This window comes from Orcinus orca, chromosome 8 (genome assembly GCF_937001465.1).
Source record: "Orcinus orca chromosome 8, mOrcOrc1.1, whole genome shotgun sequence".
In the NCBI taxonomy this organism is placed as follows: Eukaryota; Metazoa; Chordata; class Mammalia; order Artiodactyla; family Delphinidae; genus Orcinus; species Orcinus orca.
In genome coordinates, this window is record NC_064566.1 from 13,558,183 (window position 1) to 13,584,499 (window position 26,317).

Consider the following 26,317-nt stretch of genomic DNA (forward strand, 5'->3'; position numbering starts at 1 on the left):
TCATTGATAGGGTCACTTTTATTGAGAAATATAGTTTTAGGAACAAGCCACAAAAATAATTCTTTCACTGGATTGGCTTCTGTGATTTTGCAGTGAGCAGTGTAGAATGTGGGTGGCCCCCTAACTTCCAAACCGTTCAATGACCTTCTGTATCCACTTCTTCAGGCGGAACACATGTGTGTAGAAGCCATATTTTCCATCCCTGTCACAGCCTTCACCCCATGAGACGATGCCCATTTGATACCAGCGGTTGTTAAAAGGGCTCTGAGGAAGAAACATGGGATTTCCAATAGAGTCAAGTCCAAGGTAGTGTCAGTATTACCCTGTCAAGCAATTGTTTCTGAAAACTTGGGTCCCTCCTCATCCACCCCAGAAGGATCTACCCGCCAGCTCCTGGCCTTCTGGGAACTCAGCTTACCTTCATGACAAACGGTCCCCCACTGTCGCCTTCACAAGCATCCCCTCGTTTCCCTTCACCGGGCTTGTAACCTTGAGAGAGAAAAGCAGTACTCAGGGAGAGGTATAGCTCACACTCCAGCCACTCTCCCCTTCAAGAGATACTGCTGCTGAGTGTCCACTGACTCCTTCTAGGTATCCTTGACTCTGCTCAATTCCTCACCTCACACATCCAATTCTTAGGCAAACCTTGCCAGCTCAATCTTCAACGTACATCCCCAATCCAACCACCCCTCACCACTTCTACACCTGGTCCCATCACATACACCTCTCCCCTGAACCACTAGTCTCCCTAGTTCTACTTTTGCTGCCTACAATCCATTCTCCACCCAATAAGCAGAATGACTTAAAAAAAAAACACATTAAACTGACAGGTGAGAGAAAAATGAGAATTAGGGCAGTTACCTTTATCCAAGTATCTCCACATATCCTCCACAAACAACATGAAGAACAACAAAGCTACACAAAAACCACACCTTCAACATAACTCAAATACAGAGAACACCCAAACTTCAAACCACTTTATCTAACTGTACATCGAATATCAAAACCTGTGTGGTCCTAATAAGACCTGGTTCCACATCTCAAAAAAAAAAAAAAAAAAAAACTTGTGTGGAGATGAGGAGGGGAAAATATCCACTAGATCAAAGAAGTGGATTCAATGAATTAGGAATCTTGTAAATAACCCCAAATCTACCAAATGAATAGACGAAAAGTAAGTACATCTATACCAAGATACTATAGGAAAACAATAAGAACCAAAATACCTCAGCTAACAAAAATTCTTTCCCAAACACAACCATGAAACAAGAAAACTAACGGAATTAAATATCCTCAAGCAAATTTTTGGTATGTGAAAAAGAATGAATCAGAAATTTAAAAATTAGGGACTTCCCTGGTGTCACAGTGGTTAAGAATCTGCCTGCCAATGCAGGGGACACGGGTTCGAGCCCTGGTCTGGGAAGATCCCACATGACGTGGAACAACTAAGCCTGTGCACCACAACTGTTGAACCTGTGTCTAGAGCCCGTGAGCCACAGCTGCTGGGCCTGCGTGCCACAGCTGCTGAGGCCTACCCGCCTAGAGCCCGTGCTCCGCAACGGGAGAGGCCACTGCAATGAGAAGCCTGCACACCGCCAATGAAGAGTAGCCCCCGCTTGCCGCAACTAGAGAAAGCCCGCACGCAGCAACAAAGACCCAACCCAGCCAAAAATAAAATAAATCAAAAAAAATTTTTAATTCAAAAATTAAAAATAAATGGACAGGGACTTCCCTGGTGGTCCAGTGGTAAAGAATCCTTCCTGCAATGTAGGGGACGCAGGTTTGATCCCTGGTCAGGGAACTAAGATCCCACATGCTGCGGGGCAATGAAGCCCGCACGCCACAACTACTGAGCCCGCGTGCCTCAACTAGAGAGCCCACATACCACAACGAAGATCCTGTGTGCTGCAACTAAGACCTGATGCAGCCAAAAATAAAAATAATAAATGGACAAAACAATGGGAAGTAATTAAAAGCAGAAAGTGGTCGAAATGGAACTCACACTAAAGAAATGAGTCCCTCAATAAGAAAAAGAAAGCAATGGAACAGAGTTAATATGTATAATATAGTCCAAGAAAACTTCACAGAAATAAAAGATTGGATGTGCATATTGAAAGGATCCACTGGGAACCTGGCAAAGCTGATCTGAAACACTGAACTCTGAGATGTGTCCTAAAAAAACTGAGACTTCAAAGATGAAGAAAAAACCTTCAACGCCTGGAAGCAAAAAACTCAACTCCCTTATAAGAGCAAAACAATTACACCAGCATCAGATTTCAAAAACAACATACAGAGCAAGCAATGATAAAGCTATATTTTCAAAAAATTCAAGGAAGGAAAATGTGAACCATGGATTTTATATTCAATCATGCTGAGCTTCAGGTGTCAAGGCTACAGAAAACCAGTTATAAACACATAAAAACTCAGGAAATTCTATACCCATAGCCCTTCTTGAAAAATCGACTAGTGGACAAGCTTCATCCAACCAGGAGATGAATGCTTCAGCAAAAGGACTTATTAACTGTCTGACAAGTAGAAATAATACAACTAAAAGTATGAGAGGAGAAGAGAAAGAGGAAAGTAAACTCACTGATTGTAACAACTAAAAGAATATAAGAAACTAAGGGCATTTCAAAAAGGTGTAAGACCAAAGATAATGAGTAGAACAAAAATGCAAACCTTACTAAATATATGAAATTATTTGAAAAGTAAAGAAAAGATCACACAGGGAAAAAACACAGTAAATGAAACATAATATACATAAAAATAACAAAATCATATGAGATACTAATTCTATTAATCATATCAATAAATATGAATGGGCTTAACTCACTTTTTAAAAAACAAAAAGATTTTTAATTTGACTCACAAAGCAAGACTCAACGATGCTATATATGAGATAAAACAAAGTGATTCATAGAGCCTAAAGTTAAAGGGATGGACAAAAGTATAACAGGAGAATGGAAACAAAGAGAGCAGGGATAGTGAAGCTCAAGTTGAAAGTAAAGAAGGACACTTTTACTGCTAAAAGCCACAATTCACATAATATCTGCACCAAATAACACAGCAACTGCCTTTATAAAGTAAAAGACTATAAATGATGCAAGGAGATAGACAGAAATACATTAATAATAGAATTCAACACACCAAACTCAGTACAAGACATATCAAGTGAACTGAAAATAAACAAGGATATAAATGACCTAAATAACTGATAAGGTACATTTATGGACATATATATATATATATATATATATATATATAGAACTTTACACGTGGATAAAGGAGAACACATCTACACACCTCAAGCACACATGTACATTCACAGAAATTGATCAAACGGTTCTCAGAAAAATCAGTTCCATAAAGTAGAAATATTACAAACTATATTCCTGGATTATAATGCAGCAAAACTGAAAATCAAAATGCTAAAGGGCCCTCCCATCTGGAAATTTTAAAACCACCTATTAACTCTTGAGTGAAAGGGGAATACACACTGAAATTAGAGAGTTTCTAAAAAAATAATAATTCAAACATAATTCAAACAAACATAGTGTTTTCCATGAATGGTGTTTTCCATTCATAGCCCTACTCGGTAAAAACTGAAGATCAAAGATAAATTAACCAGGGACTTCCCTGGTGGTGCAGCGGATAAGACTCCGAGCTCCCAATGCAAGGGGCCTGGGTTCCATCCCTAGTCAGGAAACTAGATCCCACATGCATGCCACAACTAAGACTTCACATGCTACAACTAAGGAGACAGTGTGTCACAACTAAGGAGCCGGCGAGCCACAACTAAGACCCCGCACAACCAAATAAATACTTTTAAAAATAAAATAAAATAAAAAATAAATTAACCAAATTGGCAGCTCCAAAAGCTTTTAGAAAAAGAACAGCAAAGTGAACCAAAAGGAAGTATAAGGGAAAAAAATTAAGATCAAAGCAGAAATTAATGAGGTACAAAATAGAAAAATAATAAGCCTAATTAATAAGTCAAATTCTTAGGTATTTTGTTTGTTTCCAATCACTAGCTAATTTACTCAAGAAAAATAAGGAAGAAAACACAAATATATAAAATAAGGTGCCAAGGAGGAAAAAAAACATAAGAGAAGACACTGTAGCACAAGATACAATATAGACTTGAACAAATTGAAAGACACTTCTTGTCCTTGGATAGAATGGCTCAACATCAAAAAGAAGTCAGTTCTCCCTAATTTAATGTATAACTTTAATGTAATTCCAATAAAAATACCAAGTTTTTTATAGAGCTAGATAAGTTGATACTAAAATTCATGTGGAAAAACAAACATGCAAGAGTTGCCAGGAAAACACTGGAAAAGAAAAACTACAAGAGAAGATAAGCTCTACCAGATATTAAAACATACTCTAAAGCCTCTATAACGAAAACAAGACATTTTAACAGAATAGACAACAGACCAGAAGAACCAAACAGAATGTCCAGAAACAGACTTAGGCACACACAGAAACCTAGTATGTGATAAAGGCGACATCTCAAATTACTGGAGCAAAGTCAGATTTTTTTTTTCTTTAGTATTTTTTAAAATTTATTTATTTATTTTTGGCTGCATTGGGTCTTTGCTGCTGCGTGTGGGCTTTCTCTAGTTGCAGCAAGCGGGGGTTACTCTTTGTTGCAGTGTGCGGGCTTCTCATTGCGGTGGCTCCTCTTGTTGCGAGCATGGGCTCTTGGTGCACAGGCTTCAGCAGCTGTGGCTTGCGGGCTCAGTAGTTGTGGCTCGCGGGCTCTAGAGCACAGGCTCAGTAGTTGTGGCGCACAGGCTTAGTTGCTCTGCGGCATGTGGGATCTTCCCAGACCAGGGCTCGAACCCGTGTCCCCTGCATTGGCAGGTGGATTCTTAACCACTGCACCACCAGGGAAGTCCCCAAAGACAGAGTTTTTAATAAATGGTACAGAGACAGCTTATTAGCCATTTAGAAAAAGATAAATTAAATCCATACCTTACATTGTATGCAAGAATAAACTCCAAATGACTCTGAGATCTGAGTGTAGGAAAATGAAACCAAGTACTAGAAGAAAATATGAGTGAATTTCTCTATGACCTGGGTATAAGGAAGGTTCTTTTAACTCTGATGCAAAATCCAGGTGCAGTAAAATGAAAGATTAATAAATTTGACTACATAAAAAAATTTAATTGGATGGCCAAAACATAATAAAGGATAAAGAAAAAGAAACTGGAAGAAAATATTTGCAAAGTATATCACAAATAGAGGTCTAATATCACTAACATATGAAGAACTCTTTAAAAATGATGGGAGGGACTTCCCTGATGGCACAGTGGTTAAGAATCTGCCTGCCAATGCAGGGGACATGGTTCGATCCCTGGTCTGGGAAGATCCCACATGCCGTGAAGCAGCTAAGCCCGTGTGCCACAACTACTGAGCCTGCGCTCTAGAGCCCATAAACCACAAGTACTGAGCCCCACGTGCCCAGAGCCCGTGCTTCATAACAAGAGAAGCCACCACAGTGAGAAGCCTGTGCACTTCAATGAAGAGTAGCCCCAACTCGCCACAACTAGGGAAAGCCCGCGCGCAGCAACGGAGACCCAACGCAGCCAAAAACAAATAAATAAATTTATTTTTTAAAAAAAATGGGGCTTCCCTGGTGGTGCAGTGGTTGAGAGTCCGCCTGCCGATGCAGGGGACATGGGTTCGTGCCCCAGTCCGGAAGATCCCACATGCCGCGGAGCGGCTGGGCCCGTGAGCCATGGCCGCTGGGCCTGCACGTCTGGAGCCTGTGCTCCGCAACGGGAGAGGCCACAACAGTGAGAGGCCCGCGTACCGCAAAAAAGAGAAAAAAAAAAAATGATGGGAGAGGGACAAAAAAATGGACCGTAAAAACATGAACAGATAATTCACAAAAAAAGATATAAAAATGGTCAGTAAGGATATAAAAAGATGTTCAATTACAAAATATTGGAAATCTAAATACCCATACACAGGAAATGGTTGAAGACACTATCATACATCCTCCTAATGTGACTATAAAATTTTCTTTTTTATTGAAATATAGTTGATTTACAATGCTGTGTTAGTTTCTGGTGTACAGCAGTGATTCAGTTATACATATATTTTTTCATATTCTTTTCCATTATAGTTTATAACAAGATGTTGAATATAGTTCCCTGTGTTATACAGTAGGACCTTGTTATTTATCTATTTTATATATAGTTGTTTGTATATGCTAATCCCAAATTCCTAATTTATCCCTCTCCTCTCCTTTCCCCTTTGGTAACCACTGGGAAGTTTGTGTGGTAAGTTTGTTTTCTATGAATGGATAAAGATGATATAAGATGTGCGTGTGTGTGTGTATATATATATGTATATATATATATACACACACAAACACACACACACACACACACACACAAAATGGAATATTACTCAGCCACAAAAAAGAATGAAATAATGCCATTTGTAGCAACATGGATGGACCTAGAGTTTATCATACTAAATGAAGTAAGTCAGACCAAGACAAACATCATATGATATCACTTACATGTGGAATCTTAAGAAATGATATAAATGAATTTATTTACAAAACAGAAACAGACTCACAGACATACAAAAATATAAATTTTTTTTAATAAGGAAAAGCTCTATAACTAAAATGGAATGAATTTCCAGGATACATTAGCTGAAAAAAGCAAAGTACAAAAGAATATCTAAAAAAAAAAAAAAAAAAAAGAATATCTATACTGTGCTACTCTGTGAAAAGGGAAAAATAAGAAAATATAAATGTGTCTGCTCATTTGTGCAAAAAGAAACAGAAGAAGAATAAACCTCAAACTACTGAGATTGGTTAACTGCAGGGCCTGGATGGAAATGCGGTGGAAAGGAAGGAGGTGGGAACAGGACAGGAGGAAAAGGGGAATATCATTCTCTGAGTGTACCTGTATAAAGAATCTGATTTTTGGACCATGTTAATACAGGCACACCTTGGAGATACTGTGGGCTCAGTTATAGACCACCACAATAAAGCAAGTCATATGAATTTTTTGGTTTCTTGGTGCATATAAACGTTATGTCTACAGTATACTATAGTCTATTAAGAGTGCAATAGCATTATGTCAAAAAATATATACAGGACTTCCCTGGTGGTGCAGTGGTTAAGAATCTGCCTGCCAATGCAAGGGCCACGGGTTCGATCCCTGGTCCGGGAAGATCCCACATGCTGCGGAGCAACAAAGCCCGTCCGCCACAACTACTGAGCCTGCACTCTAGAGCCCGCAAGCCACAACTACTGAAGCCTGCGTGCCTAGAGCCCATGCTCTACAACAAGAGAAGCCACTGCAATGAGAAGCCCACACACCACAACCAAGAGTAGCCCCCGCTCACCACAACTAGAGAAAGCCTGAGTGAAACAACGAAGACCCAACGCAGCCAAAAATAACTAAATAAATGAATAAAAAATATATATACACATACTTGAATTTAAAAATATTTTGTTGGGCTTCCCTGGTGGCGCAGTGGTTGAGAGTCTGCCTGCCGATGCAGGGGACACGGGTTCGTGCCCCGGTCTGGGAAGATCCCACATGCCGCGGAGCGGCTAGGCCCGTGAGCCATGGCTGCTGAGCCTGCGCGTCCAGAGCCTGTGCTCCACAACGGGAGAGGCCGCAACAATGAGAGGCCCGCGTACCGCAAAAATAAAATAAAATAAAAATATTTTGTTGCATACAAACTACTACGTATAAAATAATCTACAAGGATATACTGTACAAACAGGGAATATAGTCAATATTTTATAACTATAAATGGAATATAACCTCAAAAACTGTGAATCATTATGTTGTATACCTAAAATTTATTGTACATCAACTACACCTTAATAAAAAAAATATTTTGTTGCTAAAAAATGCTGACCATCATTTGAACCTCCAGCAAATTGTAATCTTTTTGCTGGTGGAGGGTCTTGCCTCCACGTGGATGGCTGCTGACTGACTGATCAGGGTGGTGGTGCTGAAGGTGGGGTGGCCATGGCGATGTCTTAAAATAAGACAACAATGAAGTTTGCCCCACTGATGGACTCTTCCTTTCAAGAACAATTTCTCTGAAGCATGCAGTGCTATTTGATAGCTTTTTACCCACAGAACTTTCTTCAAACTAGGAGTCAATCCTCTCAAACCCTACCACTGCTTCATCAACTAAGTTTATGTAATGTTCTAAATCCCTTGTTGTCATTTCAACAATCTTCACAGCATTTTTACCAGCAGTAGAGTCCATCTCAAGAAACCACTTTCTCCTTATCCATTAAAGTTTTATCGTAAGATGGCAGCAATTCAGTCACATCTTCAGGCTCCACTTCTAATTCTAGTTCTCTTGCTATTTTCGCCACATCTGCAGTTATTTCCTCCACTGATGTCTTGAACCCCTCAAAGTCATCCATGAGGGTTGGAACAACTTCTTCTAAACTCCTGTTCATGTTGGTATTGTGACCTCTTTCCATGAAATCACAAATGTTTTTTTTTTGAATATTTGAATTTTATTTTTTGATACAACAGGTTCTTATTAGTTATCTATTTTATACATATTAGTGTATATACGTCAATCCCAATCTCCCAATTCATCACACCACCACCACCACCACGGCCAATTTCCCCTCTTGGTATCCATACATTTGTTCCCCACATCTGTGTGTCTATTTCTGCCCTGCAAACCGGTTCATCTGTACCATTTTTCTAGGTTCCACATATATGCGTTAATATACGATATTTGTTTTGCTCTTTCTGACTTACTTCACTCTGTATGACAATCTCTAGATTCATCCATGGCTCTACAAAGGACCCAATTTCGTTTCTTTTTGTGGCTGAGTAATATTCCATTGTCTATATGTACCACATCTTCTTTATCCATTCGTCTGTCGATGGGCATTTAGGTTGCTTCCATGACCTGGCTACTGTAAACAGTGCTGCAATGAACATTGGGGTGCATGTGTCTTTTTGAATTATGGTTTTCTCTGGGTATATGCCCAGTAATGGGATTGCTGAGTCATATGGTAATTCTATTTTTAGTTTTTTAAGGAACCTCCACTCTACACTGTTCTCCATAGTGGCTGTATCAATTTACATTCCCACCAACAGTGCAAGAGGGTTCCCTTTTCTCCACACCCTCTCCAGCAGTTGTTGTTTGTAGATTTTCTGATGATGCCCATTCTAATTGGTGTGAGGTGATACCTCATTGTAGTTTTGACTATTTCTCTAATAATTAGTGATGCTAAGCAGTTTTTCATGTGCTTCTTGGCCATCTCTATGTCTTCTTTGGAGAAATGTCTATTTAGGTCTTCGGCCCATTTTTGGATTGGGTTGTTTGCTTTTTTTAATATTGAGCTGCATGAGCTGTTTATATATTTTGGAGATTAATCCTTTGTCTGTTGATTCGTTTGCAAATATTTTCTCCCATTCTGAGGGCTGTCTTTTCGTCTTGAATGTAGTTTCCTTTGCTTTGCAAAAGCTTTGAAATTTCATTAGGTCCCATTTGTTTATTTTTGTTTTTATTTCCATTACTCTAGGAGGTGGATCAAAAAAGATCTTGCTGTGATTTATGTCAAAGAGTGTTCTTCCTATGTTTTCCTCTAAGAGTTTTACGGTGTCCGGTCTTACATTTAGGTCTCTAATCCATTTTGAGTTGATTTTTGTGTACAGTGTTAGGGAGTGTTCTAATTTCATTCTTTTACATGTAGCTGTCCAGTTTTCCCAGCATCACTTACTGAAGAGGCTGTCTTTTCTCCATTGTATATCCTTGCCTCCTTTGTCATAGATTACTTGACCATAGGTGCGTGGGTTTATCTCTGGGCTTTCTATCCTGTTCCACTGAAATCACAAATGTTCTTAATGGCATCTAGAATGGTGAATCCTTTCCAGAAGGTTTTCAATTTCCTTTGCCCAGATCCATCAGGGGAATCACTATCTATGGCAGCTTTAGCCTTATGAAATGTATTCATTAAGATAATAAGACTTGAAAGAAAAAATTACTCCTTAATCCATGGGCTGCAGAATGGATGTTGTGTTAGCAGGCATGAAAACAACGTTAATCTTGTGGTATGCCTTCATCACAGCTCTTGGGTAACCAGGTGCATTGTCAATGAGAAGGAATATTTTGAAAGGAATCTTTTTTTTCTGAGCAGTAGGTCTCAACAGTGGGCTTAAAATATTCAGTAATCTATGTTGTAAACAGATGTGCTGTCATCAGGTTTTGTTGTTCCATTTAGAGAGCACAGGGAGAGTAGAGTTAGCATAATTCTTAAGGGCCCTAGGATTTTCAGAATGGTAAATGAACACTAGCTTCAATTTTTAAGTCACCAGCTGTTTCAGCCCCTAACAAAAGAGCCAGCCTGTCCTCTAAAGCTTTGAAGCCAGGCAGTGACTTCTCCTCTCCAACTATGAAAGCCCTAGATGGTATCTCCTTCCAATGTAAGGCTGTTTGGCTACACTGAAAATCGGTTGTTTAGTATAGTCATTTTCATGAATTATCTTAGCTAAATCTTCTGGATAACTTGCTGCTTTACCTTGTAGTTTTATATTATGAAGACAGCTTCTTTCCCTAAACCTCATGAATCAATCTCTGCTAGCTTCAAAGTTTTGGCTTAAGGGAATGTTATGGCTGATTTGATCTTCTAACCAGACCACTAAAACTTTCTTCATATCAGCAATAAGGCTGTTTTGCTTTCTTATTTATGTATTCACTAGAATAGCACTTTTTAATTAATTATTTTTTTGTTTGTTTGTTTTTTATTGTTTTTTGCGGTACGCGGGCCTCTCACTGTTGTGGCCTCTCCCACTGCGGAGCACAGGCTCCGGATGCGCAGGCTCAGCAGCCATGGCTCACGGGCGCAGCCCGTGGCATGTGGGATCTTCCCGGACCAGGGCACGAACCCACGTCCCCTGCATCGGCAGGCGGACTCTCAACCACTGCGCCACCAGGGAAGCCCAATTTAAAAAAATTTTTTAAAATAAATTAAACTCTCTAACGAAGAAAAATTAAAAACAAAAACTTCCTTCAAGAACTTTTCCTTTGCATTTACAGAGTGGCTAACTGTTTGACACAGGAGGCCTAGCTTTTGGCCTGTCTTGGCTTTAGACATGCCTTTCTCACTAAGCTTAATCACTTCTAGCTTTTTATTTAAAATGAGAGACATGCAACTCTTCCTTTCACTTGAACACTTAGAGGCCATTGTAAGGTTACTGATTGGCCTAATTTCAATATTGTTGTATCTCAGGGAATAGGGAGGCCTCAGGAAAGAGACAGAGATGGGGCAATGGCTGGTTGGTGGAGCAGTCAGAACACACAGTTTGCTGTCTTGGCACAGTTCATGATGCCCCAAAACAATTACAATAGTAACATCAGAGATCACTGATCACAGTTCACCATAACAAACATATAATAATGCAAAAATTTGACACATTGTAAGAAGTACTAAAATGTGACACATGAAGTGAGCAAATGCTGTTGGAAAAACGGCGCTGATAGAATTCCTTGATGCTGGATCACCACAAACCTTCAATTTGTAAAACAACAATATCTGGGAAGGGCAATAACGCAAAGCACAAACCTAAGTGTCTATCAACAGATGAATGGATAAAGAAGATGTGGTATATATATATATATATAAAAAATAAATATTACTCAGCCATAAAAAAGAATGAAATTCTGCCATTTGCAACAACATGGATGGACCTAGAGGGTACTATGCTTAGTGAAATAAGTCAGACTGAGAAAAACAAATACTGTGTTATCACTTATATGTGGGATCCAAAAAATAAAACAAATGAATAAATATAGCAAAACAGAAACAGACTCACAGAGAGAACAAACTAGGAGTTACCAGTGGGGAAAGGGAAGAGGGGAGGGGCAAGATAGGGCTAGGGGATTAAGAGATACAAACTACTATGTATAAAATAAATAAGTCACAAGGATATATTGAACAGGAAATACAGCCATTATTTTGTATATGGAGTATAATCTATAAAAACATTAAATCACTATGTTGTACACCTGAAACTAATATAATATTGTAAACCAACTATATTTAAATAAAATAAAAAATATGTAAATAAATAAAGCAAAGCATAATAAAACAAGGTAATAGTCCAAAAATAAACAAGTAAAGACAACAAAGATGGGAGGGAGGACCCAAAATTGAATACAATCATGAAACAAATGAGCCTAACTGTATTTTAAATAAATAACACAGGGAAGGGGATAATAATTACCCAAGTTACTTTTAGACACAGTACTGTGACTATATATATATATATATATATATATATATATCTTCAGGCTAAAAACAGAAACAACCATGAAGAAATGCTAAACTCTAGCTTGTAGGATTATTTTTCACAGTCATGGATGAGTGATTCTCAAACTGTGTATTCTTTTTTTTTTTTTTTTTTTTTTTTTGTGGTATGTGGGCCTCTCACTGTTGTGGCCTCTCCCATTATGGAGCACAGGCTCCGGACGCGCAGGCTCAGCGGCCATCGTTCACGGGCCCAGCCACTCCGCGGCATGTGGGATCTTCCCGGACCGGGGCACGAACCCGTGTCCCCTGCATCGGCAGGCGGACTCTCAACCTCTGCGCCACCAGGGAAGCCCAAACTGTGTATTCTTGTATTAACCAAATAAGTAAATACATTACAGATAATAGGAGTCAGATTTCTCATTATCAACAGAGACTGTTACAAATGTGGAAAGGGAGAAGCTAAAATTAATCATATTGCATTGCAAGAGGGAGGAACACTCCCCAACTCATTCTACGAGGCCACCATCACCCTGATACCAAAACCAGCCAAAGATGTCACAAAGAAAACTACAAGCCATTATCACTGATAAACATACATGCAAAAATCCTCAACAAAATACTAGCAAACAGAATCTAACAGCACATGAAAAGGATCATATACCATGATCAAGTGGGGTTTATTCCAGGAATGCAAGGATTCTTCAACATACGCAAATCAATCAATGTGATACAACATATTAACAAATTGAAGGAGAAAAACCATATGACATCTCAATAGATGCAGAAAAAGCTTTTGACAAAATTCAACACCTATTTATGATAAAAACCTTCCAGAAAGTAGGCATAGAGGGAGCTTACCTCAACATAATAAAGCCCATATATGACAACCCCACAGCCAACATCACTCTAAATGGTGAACAACTGAAACCATTTCCACTAAGATCAGGAACAAGACAAGGTTGCCCACTCTCACCACTATTATTCAACATAGTTTTGGAAGTTTTAGCTATAGCAATCAGAGAAGAAAAAGAAATAAAAGGAATCCAAATTGGAAAAGAAGAAGTAAAGCTGTCACTGTTTGCAGATGACAGGATACATGATACTATACACAGAGACTCCTAAAGACTCTACCAGAAAACTACTAGAGCTAATCAGTGAATATGGAGTAGCAGGATACAAAATTAATGCAGAGAAATCTCTTGCATTCCTATACACTAATGATGAAAAATCTGAAAGAGAAATTAAGGAAACACTCCCATTTACCACTGCAACAAAAAGAATAAAATACCTAGGAATAAACCTACCTAAGGAGACAAAAGACCTGTATGCAGAAAACTGTAAGGCACAGATGAAAGAAATTAAAGATGATACAAACAGATGGAGAGATATACCATGTTCTTGGATTAGAAGAATCAACATTGTGAAAATGACTATACTACCCAAAGCAATCTACAGATTCAATGCAATCCCTATCAAACTACCAATGGCATTTTTGACAGAACTAGAACAAAAAATTTCACAATTGGTATGGAAACACAAAAGACCCCGAATAGCCAAAGCAATCTTGAGAAAGAAAAACGGAGCTGGAGGCATCAGGCTCCCTGACTTCAGACAAAGCAACAGTAATCAAGACAGTATGGGGCTTCCCTGGTGGCGCAGTGGTTGAGAATCTGCCTGTCAATGCAGGGGACACAGGTTCAAGCCCTGGTCTGGGAGGATCCCACATGCCGCGGAGCAACTAAGCCCGTGCGCCACAGCTACTAAGCCTGCACGTCTGGAGCCTGTGCTCCGCAACAAGAGAAGGCCGCGACAGTGAGAGGCCCGCGCACCACGATGAAGAGTGGCCCCCACTTGCCGCAACTAGAGAAAGCCCTCACACAGAAACGAAGACCCAACACAGCCAAAAATAATTAATTAATTAAATTTTTAAAAAGACAGTATGGTACTGGCACAAAAACAGAAATATAGATCAATGGAACAGGATAGAAAGCCCAGAGATAAACCCACACACATATGGTCGCCTTATCTTTGATAAAGGAGGCAAGAATATACAATGGAGAAAAGACAGCCTCTTCAGTAAGTGGTGCTGGGAAAACTGGACAGCTACATGTAAAAGAATGAAATTAGAACACTCCCTAACACCATACACAAAAATAAACTCAAAATGGATTAAAGACCTCAATGTAAGGCCAGACACTCTCAAACTCTTAGAGGAAAACATAGGCAGAACACTCTGACATAAATCACAGCAAGATGCTTTTTGACCCACCTCCCAGAGAAATGGAAATAAAAACAAAAATAAACAAATGGGACCTAATGAAACTGAAAAGTTCTTGCAGAGCAAAGGAAACCATAAACAAGACGAAAAGACAGCACTCAGAATGGGAGAAAATATTTGCAAACGAAGCAACTGACAAAGGACCAATCTCCAAAATTTACAAGCAGCTCATGCAGCTCAATATCAAAAAAACAAACAACCCCATCCAAAAATGGGCAGAAGACCTAAATAGACATTTCTCCAAAGAAGATATACAGATGGCTGAGAAACACGTGAAAGAATGCTCAACATCACTAATCATTAGAGAAATGCAAAGCAAAAATACAATGAGGTATCATCTCACACCAGTCAGAATGGCCACCATCAAAAAATCTACAAATGATAAATGCTGGAGAGGGTGTGGAGAAAAGGGAAGCCTCTTGCACTGTTGGTGGGAATGTAAATTGGTACAGCCACTGTGGAGAACAGTATGGAAGTTCCTTAGAAAACTAGAAATAGGACTACCATATGACCCAGCGATCCCAGTACTGGGCATATGAAAACCATAATTCAAAAAGAGTCATGGGGGGCTTCCCTGGTGGCACAGTGGTTGAGAGTCCACCTGCTGATGCTGGGGACACAGGTTCGTGCCCCGGTCTGGGAAGATCCCACATGCCGTGGAGCGGCTGGGCCCGTGAGCCATGGCCACTGAGCCTGCGCATCCGGAGCCTGTGCTCTGCAACAGGAGAGGTCACAACAGTGAGAGGCCCGTGTAGCGCAAAAAAAGAAAAAAAAAAAGAGTCATGTACCACAATGTTCATTGCAGCTCTATTTACAACAGCCAGGACATGGAAGCAACCTAAGTGTCCATCGACAGATGAATGGATAAAGAAGATGTGGCACATATATATACAATGGAATATTACTCAGCCTTAAAAAAAAAAGAAATTGAGTTATTTGTAGTGAGGTGGATGGACCTAGAGTTTGTCATACAGAGTGAAGTAAGTCAGAAAGAGAAAAACAAATACCGTATGCTAACACATATATATGGAATCTAAAGGGGAAAAAAATGGTTATGAAGAACCTAGGGGCAGGACAGGAATAATGACGCAGATGTAGAGAATGGACTTGAGAATGTGGGGAGGGGGAAGGGTAAGCTGGGACGAAGTGAGAGAGTGGCATGGACTTATATATACTACCAAAATAGATAGCTAGTGGGAAGCAGCCGCATAGCACAGGGAGATCAGCTCAGTGCTTTGTGACCACCTAGAGGGGTGGGATAGGGAGGGTGGGAGGGAGACGCAAGAGGGAGGAGATATGGGGATATATGTATATGTATAGCTGATTCACTTTGTTATAAAGCAGAAACTAACACACCATTGTAAAGCAATTATACTCCAATAAAGATGTTAAAAAAAATACTATTGCATTGCAACGGGAGGTTTCAGTGTCATCTCATGGTTTTAGATAGATAAATAGATAGAAAGAACATAGATATAGATTTAGGCATGTGCATAATACATGTATTTTCTAATTCTGTCTGCTAAGAGAGCCTAGGAACAATGACACCCCAGTAACAATGTGCACAACTGGCACCCAGATCTTGGTTTCTAAATACCATTCTCCACTAGAAGGCAAGTAGGATGAACCTAGAACATCTTGCTGCGCTGAAAGTAAGAAAGTACTCAGAGATTGACAGGACCTCTCCAAAAGTCACAGAAGCCAGGTTTTTTTTTTTTTTTTGACTCCCACTGGCCAAACCTGGGATAATTTGAACATTATAATAATGATAGTAACAAATTATAGCCCTTAGAATAAAGAAAGGACCCATGAGTCCACAGTGACAGAGTGAAAGCAGATTCTTCCTTACAATAAGATGATCACTAATAAATGTAGAAGGAATGACAGAATTTAAAAATCACCATTTGGCAGCTACCAGGGTTAGGAGAACAATTTGATGAGAAACAGAACAGACACTATTCAACTTTCTCCCCACAAGATGTTAGTCTTAAAAAGGAAAACAGAACTTTACAGTGAGAAACATGGCAGATGCAGACACCACCTTAACCAAGAGGTCAGAGTTAATCTCACCAGGTATGGGACAGAGACATCATATGCCTGAAAAGGACACAACATCACTTAGCTTGAATCTGATCATTAGGAAACCTCAGAGAAAGCCAAACTGAGGCCAATCTACAGAATAACTGGCCTATACATGTCAAATATGTCTAAATCGTGAAAGACAGACAACTAAGTACAATGTGTGATCCTGGACTGGATCCTGGGTGGGAAAAACGTTTTTGTTTTTCTTTTGCTAAAAAAGACATCAGTAAGCAGGACAACTGGAAAACATTTAAATGAAGTCTAAAAATTAGACAAAGGTATTATATCATTATTAATTTCTTTTTTCATTATTAATTTCTTGATTTAATAAATGTACTGTGGTTATGGCAGGGAACAACCCTGTTTTTTTGGAAATACTTAAGTGTAAGGGTAAAAAAGGTAACATATGTACAATTTAGTCTCAAATAATGTGTATATGTGTGTGTATAAATACACACACACACACACAGAACACACACACACACAAAGGAGGTGGCAGAATCTGGATGACAGTATAAAGGAATTCTTTGTATTATTTTTGCAACTTTTCTGTGAGTCTGAAATCACCTAAAAAATTTTTTTTTAATTTTTAAAAATTTAAAAATTAAGTTAGATCGTTTACTCACCTGCCCCAGAGTCTCCAATAATGTCCTATCATGACAAAAGCCAAAGTCCTTCAAGGCCCTGAAGGAAGCACCCATCCCCTGACTGCCCACCTCTCTCCCCTCTTCCAATGCTGCCCTTCCTGTGTTTACTGCCCTCCAGCCACACAGGCCTCCCTGCTGCTCCTAAGACACGCCAAGCATGCTCCCACCTCAGGGCCTTTGTACCTGCTGTCTCCACAAGTCTGGAGTGCACTTCCTCTAGACTGGCTCACTCTTTCATGTCTTCTAGTCTCTGCTTAAACATCACTTCTCAGAGAGGCCTTCTCCAACCACTCTGTCTCAATCGCCCCGTCCCCACCTCTCACTCCCTTACTCAGCTTAATTTTTCTCCTATCAGGATTGCTATTCTAGATCTGCTTACTGACACACTCTCTTTCTAGGAAGGAAGCTCTCTGAAGACACAGGAGACCCTATCTGTTAGGGTCCTTTTTGGACACCCTGGAATACTGCCTGGACCACAGTAAGCACTCAGTAAATATTTGCTGAACGACTGAATGAATGAATGGCTTTTCCTCCACCCGTGGCCTCTGGTTGGTGTCTGGCTCACATATACTGACAACCTGATCAGTGACTAGCACCACGCCTAACACCTTAAATACACTATCTTGCTCAACCCTCACACGGCCTAATGGAATAGAGCCAGGACTTGAACCCAGGCCTGTGCTACTCACGTGTCTCAATCCTCCCAACCCGAGGCCCTGCTGTTCCCGCCTGCCCAGCCATGCCCAGGTGACTTTACCAGCACAGAACATGTTGTCGGTGATGCGGATCCGGGTGGAGGCCTTGCAGACCGGCCGCTCCACGATGGGCAGGTTCACCACCTGTAGCACGCTGGGCTGCACCTCAGCAATATTGGCTGTCCACGTCTCCCTCAGGTTGCCCCAGCCCGTCACTCGCCCTTTGTATCCAGCCCGGAGCAACCTTTGGGGAAAGGAGAAGGACTGAGTGAGAACAGACCAGTCTAGAAACCTCCTGGCCCCAACACCATCCCTTAGAGACCTGAATCTAAAACACCTGTGCAGGAAGACGCTGAAGCCTGGAAAAGGGAAGGAACTTCGGCAAGGCAATAGGCTGTCAGAGTCAGGCCCAGAACCCAGCCCAGGCCCTCAGCTGCCAGCCCCCTGGCTGCCCCCCAACCACCTGCCCCCTGGCCAACCCCCTCGGCTCCCCCCCCAGCCACCCCCCGGCTGCCCTTCTGGCCGCCCCACTTGGTTGCTGTGTCCTTGTCGGGCAGGCACACGGGGTGGACGTATTCGGTGAAGCTGATGGGCTTCCTGAGCTTCAGCAGGGCGATGTCCCGGTCCAGGTTCTCCTTCCAGTTGTACCTGGGGTGGATGTGGATCTTTTCCAGCATGGAGATCTTTTCAATCTTTCGCTCATAGCTGTGCAGACCCCAGCAGAGAAAAGGAGAAGCTGTAGGCCACCCAATGAGGGGCAGCTCGTTCCCCGAGGAAGAAAACTGCCTGCCCTCAGGGTCTGGGAGTCAGCGTAACCAGCAGGCCACCAGTGAGGGTGAGAGGGCCGGCTCCTGTCCTGGCAGCTTCTTCCTGGCCTGAAGTTGCCCAGAGCTTTGGGATCAAACAGCCCAGGCAGGTAGGGGGAGGGACGCAGCCTGTAGGCCCTGATCCCAACAGCCTCTACTCAGAGGTCACACCTGGGCCATGTCCTGGTGCGTGGAAGGGTGCTAAGGGCAGGCCAGGATTCTGCTCTCTGCAAAGGCTTAGTTTCTCTGTCCCCAGGTCCAAGCTTCAGTCAGGATGTGGCCATATAGACTTTACAGCAGAGCCTACAGGGTTTTCTACTGTGGGAGATGTACAGACATATCCCTCGTGGCCCAGAGTCACCAGAGCCCCTCACAGTCACTCGGGAGGACGCGGACCCCTGCCAGACACGCATGGGCCCCCACTTCTGTACCTGGTGCGGGAGTGCTTGCCAATGCGCACCAGAAGGTCATTCTCAGTGAAGTTCTTGTCCCAAGGCGGGTACAGAAGACAGTGGGCAGCGGTGAGGATCCAGCGGTCACTGATGAGGCTGGCCCCGCACAGCAGCTCCTGGGGACTCTTCCGGAAAAGCATCACCTGCCTGGGAGAAGAAGTGGGAAGCATTAGGAGGTGGGAGGGCTGCCCCTCCACCAGCCCTACAAGCGCAAAGTCCCAGGTTTAAGAACTAACTGGACAGAGCTCCCTACTGGGCCCAGACCCCAGCTTGACCTTCCCGTTCTTGGGGACCGGGGCATATATGTGACACCGCGGGGCTGCCACCTGCATTTTGCACCACCCTCCCCTCATCAAGCTTCTTCCAGGCCAGAGTTGGCACAGCTTAGCACAGCTCTGGGGTCAGAAGAACAGGAATCTAGTCCTGCTCTGTAACCCATTCACTAGCAGCACCACTTAGGCGAGTCACTTAAGCGCTCCGACCCTCAGCTTCACCATCTGCTTTGGAGAAGTAGTAAACCCAATCTCAAAAGGTGGCTGTGAGGGTTCGATGAGATGTTGGTGCTGGGCTAGGTTGTCTGTGGAGCCTAGACCTGTGAGGGCGGAGGAGTCTCCCAGGGCGCGGGATGCAGGCGCGCAAGGGGTCGGTGGGGGCAGGGAGCACGCACCAGGGCGCCAGGCCAATCTCCGCATCCCGGCCCTCCACGATGCGCCCCTCGATGTAGGAATCGAACAGCTCCTGTTCCGTTTTGTCCTGCACCAACTTATTCTCGAACAGAGGCCGCAGGCCACAGTCTGCCGAGCCAGCGGGACCGTTAGGGGCCGAGCGCTGCAACACCCGCCCCCGCCCCCATGCCGCGGCCCCGCGCCCCTCCGGCCGCCGCCTGACCTGCCTCCCCGGCGCCGAAGGTCCTCTCGTTGAAGAAGGGCTGAAATGTGTCCGCAGCGGTGCGTCCCTCTATGGCCGCATCCGGTTCCTCGCCCAGCCCATATCCCACCTCCTCATCCACCGGCTCCTCTGCAGGGACCCAGACACCAGCTGCGGCTGGGCCAGGCCATTCCTCACCCACCCTCTGACCTCCCCAAGCCCCCAGGCAGCCGCGGAGGTCGTCTGGTGTAGAGATTAAGAGCGCAAGCGCACCTGCGTTACTAGGAAACCAAACCTCGTGGGCCTCAGTTTCCTCAGCTGTAAGGTGGAGCTAGGATTACGCCCACCTGGTTAACGTCAGGTGTCATGAATGCACTCACTGGTGAGTGGTAAGCCTTAGATCAGGTGGTAAAGCCTTAGATCAGGGGAGGCACTGTTCTTGTTGTTCCCTCCAGGCTGTGTCCTCTGTCTCATGTCCCCTGCCCTGCCCTCTCACCGCAATAGTCCAGGTCGCAGTACTCAAAGTCGCCAGGCTCCCCGGCCACGTAGCACCACGCGCCCTCCTCATCCCCGTCTGGGTTGCGGCAGAAGTTCTCCACCAGTGGGACAGCCGGGCTGAAGTCCTGGTCCTTGCTCAGGGCCTTGGCCCGCTCGCTGGCCCAGGCAAGGCAGGGAGACCCATGTGTGGTCACCGCCAGGTGCCCCTGGTACTGCTGGCCGCGATCAGGGATGCACATTTCTGATTGAGGTGACAGATTCACTGCAAAGTCTCTGGAGTTTGAGGTCAGCTCCACAGTGACTCGCTCCTGGCCTGGTGGGTGAGGAAACAGAGGAGCAGAGTGGGTGGGACCACACGTGGAGCCAGACGGGATGTGAATCCCTGCCTTTCGGCCTTTATCCTATAGACCTCAAGTCACTTAACCTCTCTGAGCCGCAGTCTGCTTGCCTGTGAAAGGGAATACTAATGCGTTTTTGCAGGGTTATTGAGAGATTTAAACAAAATATATGGCATAAGTGTCTGGTGCATAATAAGCCAGAGATAGGAACCAGGTTTCATCTCCTGCGCTATCTGTAATCTATTGGTAGTGACTGCCTGGAGTTTAAGGATTCTGTGCTTTCACAAGGGCACAGTAGGAAAAATAGCTGGGATCCACTGAGGATGTCTACACAGGCAGTAGGTCAGTTTCAGCATGCCTGCAACATATTTATCATAGGTGTTCAGGGGTGGGGGCTTGGTAAACTGTAGCTGTTTTTGTTACTATGATTGGCAACTCGCTGTAAGACTGGCCCCAGCAACCCTCATTGGGTCCTACAGGGATGCATGAAGGACAAAGAAGAGCAACCCATGTTTGGTAGATTGAGTTACTGGCACTAATTCTTTACTCCTACCTGGATCCACCTGGATCCACATCCTCTGCCCTGTTATTTTACAAGCAAAGGTGTAAAGGTCCACCTCTTGACCTTGGCCTTGATCATGGGACTTGCTTTGGCCAATGGCATGTGGGCAGAGCTGACTCTGCCAGTTCTGAGCCTAGGCTTAAAGATGTGTGTCTGCTCACTGCTTAGTATTTCTGCCGCCCCCGTGGAAGAAGCTGCTGCCTTTCAGCCTCCCCCCACAATGAGTACACACGGAGCAGACATGGACCCACCCACACAAGGAGCCAAGCTCAGCTGGACCCATTGTTTGACGTAGGGCCACCAGCCGAGCCCAGCCTACACCTGGACCCCACCGACGTGTGAGCGAGTGCAGCTAAGACCAGCAGAGCCACCCCAGCTGAACCTCAGACACATAAGAAATAAATGCGGGACTTCCCCGGAGGTCCAGTGGTTAAGATCTCCCCTTCCAATACAGGGGGTGTGGGTTCAATCCCTGGTTGGGGAGCTAAGATCCCACGTGCCTCGCAGCCAAAAAACCAAAACAGAAGCAATATTGTAACAAATTCAATAAAGACTTTAAAAATGGTCCACATCAAAAAAAAAAAAAGAAAGAAATGCTTATCGGTATATGCCCCCCAGCTTTTGTGGCTGCTTGTGATTTTGTGGGGTTTGCAGCATTATTATGGCTATAGCTAGCTGACACATCATGGGAAATAATGATGACAGAATCATGCAGGGCTGGACTGTACGAGGCTTGCTCTGTGATGCTCGGCAAAGGGTACATGGACTGAAATGGTTAGGAAGGGCTTCCTGGAGGGAAGAATGCCTCAAGCAGGAAGTAAAGCATATTTAGAATGGGCCACATCCTGGATCATAAGGAAGCAAAGGCTGTGGAGGGAGGGGAGGAGGCTGGAAGCTAACTCTCTCTGGTCTCCTGACTTCACTAACCAACAAGCTCAAATATGTCGTCAGTAACTAACACCAGCTCAAAGGGAGCCAGGATCTTGATTCCCATCCTGTGCTGCCAGGCCCATGAAGACCCATGGGCCTTGGCCATGCCCACCTGATCTCCCCCAGCTCACCGCAGACAGGGATGCTGCACTCCTCCCTCTGCACAGTGGGGAGCGTAGTGTAGCACCAGGGCCCAGTGATGCTGCCATCTGGGTTGCGGCAAAAATTCTCCTGCAGGTCAGCTCCAGGGTGGGTGGTAGAGTTGATTCTGGAACAGAAAATTGCTCAGCAGGAGGCGTCTCCCCCACCCCCAGTGTCTCCTCACCCCCTATTCTCAGACCCCTGGCAGACAGGCCTGCCCATCACTCACTCCGGCTTATGTGGGTAGCGACTCCTCCACAGCTGGCATTCGATGCCTGACCGGGTGAAGCTCACGTTCCCTCGGTAGTTCATACCCAGACCTTCGGCACAGTTACCTGCAGAGACCCCCAGCCCAGGTCTCCTACACTGAGGACTTGTCCCCGCTTCTCTCCTAGTAAAGCTCTATAGGTCCATCCCCTCCAAGCTACCTCTGGTCCATGACCCTTAACCTGCATTTACTCAGCACTTCCTCTGTACCCAGCAGTTCTACAATCCATTTAACCGTAGTCACCAAATATTCACTGAGTGCCCACTGTGTGACAACCATGTGACAGGCACTATGCCAGGTACTAAGGACACAGCAATGAATAAGACAGTCATAGTCAAGTAGGTTCCTGCCCTCATAGAGCTAATGTTCAGTGGCTCCTCATAGCCAGCAGAATGAAAAAGTGAACAAGGTTCTCCGAATCTGGCCCTGGTCTAGGTGTCCTGTTATCTTAGCTCCTCGTGCCTAAGGGCCTTTGCACGTGCTCTTTCCTTTGCCTTGGCCATGCTTTCCTATTTATTCATCAGTGCATCCCACAAATCCAAGTAAAACTCTACTCCTTCTGGGGAGCAGTCCTTGATTCTGCCAGCAAACGAAATGCTCCCTCTCCTGGAATTCTCTTGGCACCTGGAACAGAACTTTTCCATCAATTACTTTGATGTTTTGTATTTTTGTTTTCTGATGAAACTGTGAGCTCCCTGATTCTCTTAAAATCCCCAGCACTCAACCATAGAGCTTGACACACAGCAGGGGCTTAGTGAAATGTCTATTGAATAAATTACTTAACAAATGAAAGCATAGCCAGTGTGATTAAAGAGTTCCATGTTGTGGGGTCTACTGTCATACTAAAGGTGTATTCAGAATGCCGTGGAGGAGGGAGGATGCACCTTGAAGGCTCAGCAAGGTGGTGGCATTTGAACTAATTCTTGAAGGATAGGGGGGTTTTCAGTAGGCACTGACGGCTGCTCCAGGGGGAGATGATAATGTAAGCAGGGGCCAGGATCTAGAAACATCTTACCCTGTTGAGAGAAGTGCTTGCTGTCAGCAAGCTGGGGGGCTGGATTCAGGGCTGGTGCAATGGTAGATAAGGCTTGAAGGGAAGGTTAAGATCAGAACCTGCAAAATTCACTAGGCTAAGAAGCCTGTGCTTTATTCTCGGGGCAATGCGGAGCCACTCAAGGTTTTGGAGAAAGAATGTGACGTCATCGAAGCTCTGCCTTGGAGACATGGGGAAGACTGATTGGCATGGGCAGGGGCTCTGATGAGAATGAGGCCTTAAACATTATTTCATTGCCCGTGCATTCATTTGTTCCTCCAATATTAATCATCTTACTGACTGCCAGGCACAGAGCCAGGTGCAAAGACACATCCTTGACCGCAGGACCAGAAAGGCAATGTCAGCTGCTAGAGGCCACCACCCATGGGCCACAACTCCTACCCAACCCCTACTCTGCTCTTCTCCCAGGCTGTCCCCTCCTATCCTGTCCCCACACCCTCATGTCAGTTCCTCACCTTCCAGACATTCAATGAGCTTTTCTCGAGGTTTCCTCAATGACTCACAAGCTGGAAAAGACCCAGAAACATCATTGAGATTGAGGTAGGGATAGGACAGGTTCAAGTGAAGGGTGGGATGACATTCAGAAACGGAGAGAAAGGGACGCGTATGGAAGAAAGGAAGGAAAGAGGCGTGGGTGGAGGAATGGAGGATTGGATGGATCAGAAAATTCTCTGGAGTGGGGCACCCTCTAACTTGGGTCCCCAGGACTCCCTTCCTGGAGCAAACCCTTCCCAGTGCTCACCTGTGTACTTGGCCCAGAACACATCCTGAAAAACAAGGCTGAGTGTGAGGCTGTGGTAGGATCCTGTTTTGTTTTGTTTTTTTGTAAACTTCCTGTCTTCTCCTTATACTTTCCCCTTTCCCTTACCCTGGTCACGCTCTGGGGAGGTTTGTGGCAGAGTTTTCTACTTTTGCTTCTAAAAGCCCAAGCCCGCAGAGGAGAAGAGTATCTGAGGAGAGGGGAGCTCCCTGCCTTCCCCACTGCCCGCCCCCCCGCCCCTGGCCAGACAAGATTGAAAGGGATTCCCCGGGGTGGGGTAGACTGGAGAAGAGGGGCCCAGGCAGAGCCCCAGGGAAGGGAAAGCTTCAAAAGGCTCCTGGAACACTGAGGCCTAGGCCCAGGCCTGACCAGAGACCCACCTCCCAAGGGTGGCACAGAAGTAGCAGCAAAGCTAAAGTTGAGAGGCCATGTGGCCAGGGCCAGGGTCTCCAGAGATCCCAACATAGACAGATGTCTAAAGACTGAGGAGGCCCCCCTGCCCCCCAACGTCCTGGAGCCTCACCGTACCCTGGGGCCTTGACATAGCCCAGGCACTGGGGCCGCCTAGAAAGGCTGAGCCACTCATCAGGGCAGCCCAGGGAAACGGGGCCAGAGATGAAGTTATCAACAAAGAGCTGTGATGCTCCCCACTCCCCTCCTTGGTGCCCCTGCAGGAACCAAGGGCCCCCTTGGAGGGACCCCCAGCCCTCCCTCCCTGGGGCCTCACTGTGGCACTGGGAGATTCCAGGGCCTCGAAGGCCTCCTCACGGCTGCACTGCTCCTCCACACACTCTCGCTCCAGGTTGCCCTCCCGCCACTCCTCCAGGAAGCCGCTGTTGGCGCGTCGGACCCGCTGGAGCAGCGACAGTGCTTGCTGAGGGGCCAGGAACACTGCAGGAGAAGGGGCGTGGGACAGTGGCCTCAGGGGCCCAGGCTGTCTTAGCCACCACCAGCCACTTAGGGCAGGAAGCAAGCCTGGCCTGCCTGCTGGCTTCCAGAAAGGGGGTGTCTAGGATGGTGGCAGGACCTGAAAGGCTGCTAACGGCAGCCACTAGCCCCCCTCCTTTCATGGATCACCCCCAGCCCAACCCCCATATTGCAAGAGAGAAGTAGTCACTGTCTGTCCAGCCCTGAGCACCTGGCTCCTTCCCTAAGCTGGACACAGTGAGCCAAGAGCCACCTGGGGGCCAGCCCTGTGCTCTCTGTCGAGCCAGGGGACCGCAGCCCACAGGCCTACATCCCAGTCCGCCAGCCTGTCCCAGCTTCCAGGCCCCCCTTACCATGCTGGCTGTGCACAAGGCTAAACAGGGCAGCCAGGGCCAGGCAACCAGGTAGCCACAGGCCTCGGACGTGCGCCATAGTGTGTCCGCTCCCAGGACTCTGAGGGCTTGTCCTGACCCCTCTGGGTTAATGTTGAACCAACATGAAGAAATCAGCCAGGAAGCAGAGGTCAGCAGGTCAGGGCCGTGGGGACAGGTGGATAGATAGTCCGCCCCCGCCATCTGGGAGGACAGGTCCTCCTGGGACCAGGGATGGGTGGTCTGGGAGGAAGTCCCAGAGCAAAGACCAGTGTAGCCACCATCCAGCACCTCCCTCTCAGAGACACAGGCGAACTTGGGCCAGTGGGGTCACAAGATCTTCCTGAGGCTCCTTGCAATCCTAACACACGGT

General features: G+C 44.9%; 1 protein-coding gene across 1 annotated transcript; it reads right to left on the reverse strand.

Moving 5' to 3' along the window:
• F2 (coagulation factor II, thrombin) lies at positions 1–26,317 on the reverse strand. The gene is made up of 14 exons (XM_004264068.3): positions 25,927–26,317; positions 25,374–25,537; positions 24,629–24,653; positions 24,342–24,392; positions 22,794–22,899; positions 22,555–22,691; positions 20,592–20,906; positions 20,117–20,245; positions 19,896–20,022; positions 19,208–19,375; positions 18,502–18,675; positions 18,033–18,214; positions 419–489; positions 1–264 (listed from the first exon to the last, which is right to left on the reverse strand). Exons 1-14 carry the CDS (start codon positions 26,003–26,005, stop codon positions 121–123), a joined length of 1,872 nt encoding a protein of 623 aa, XP_004264116.1. The 5' UTR covers positions 26,006–26,317; the 3' UTR covers positions 1–120.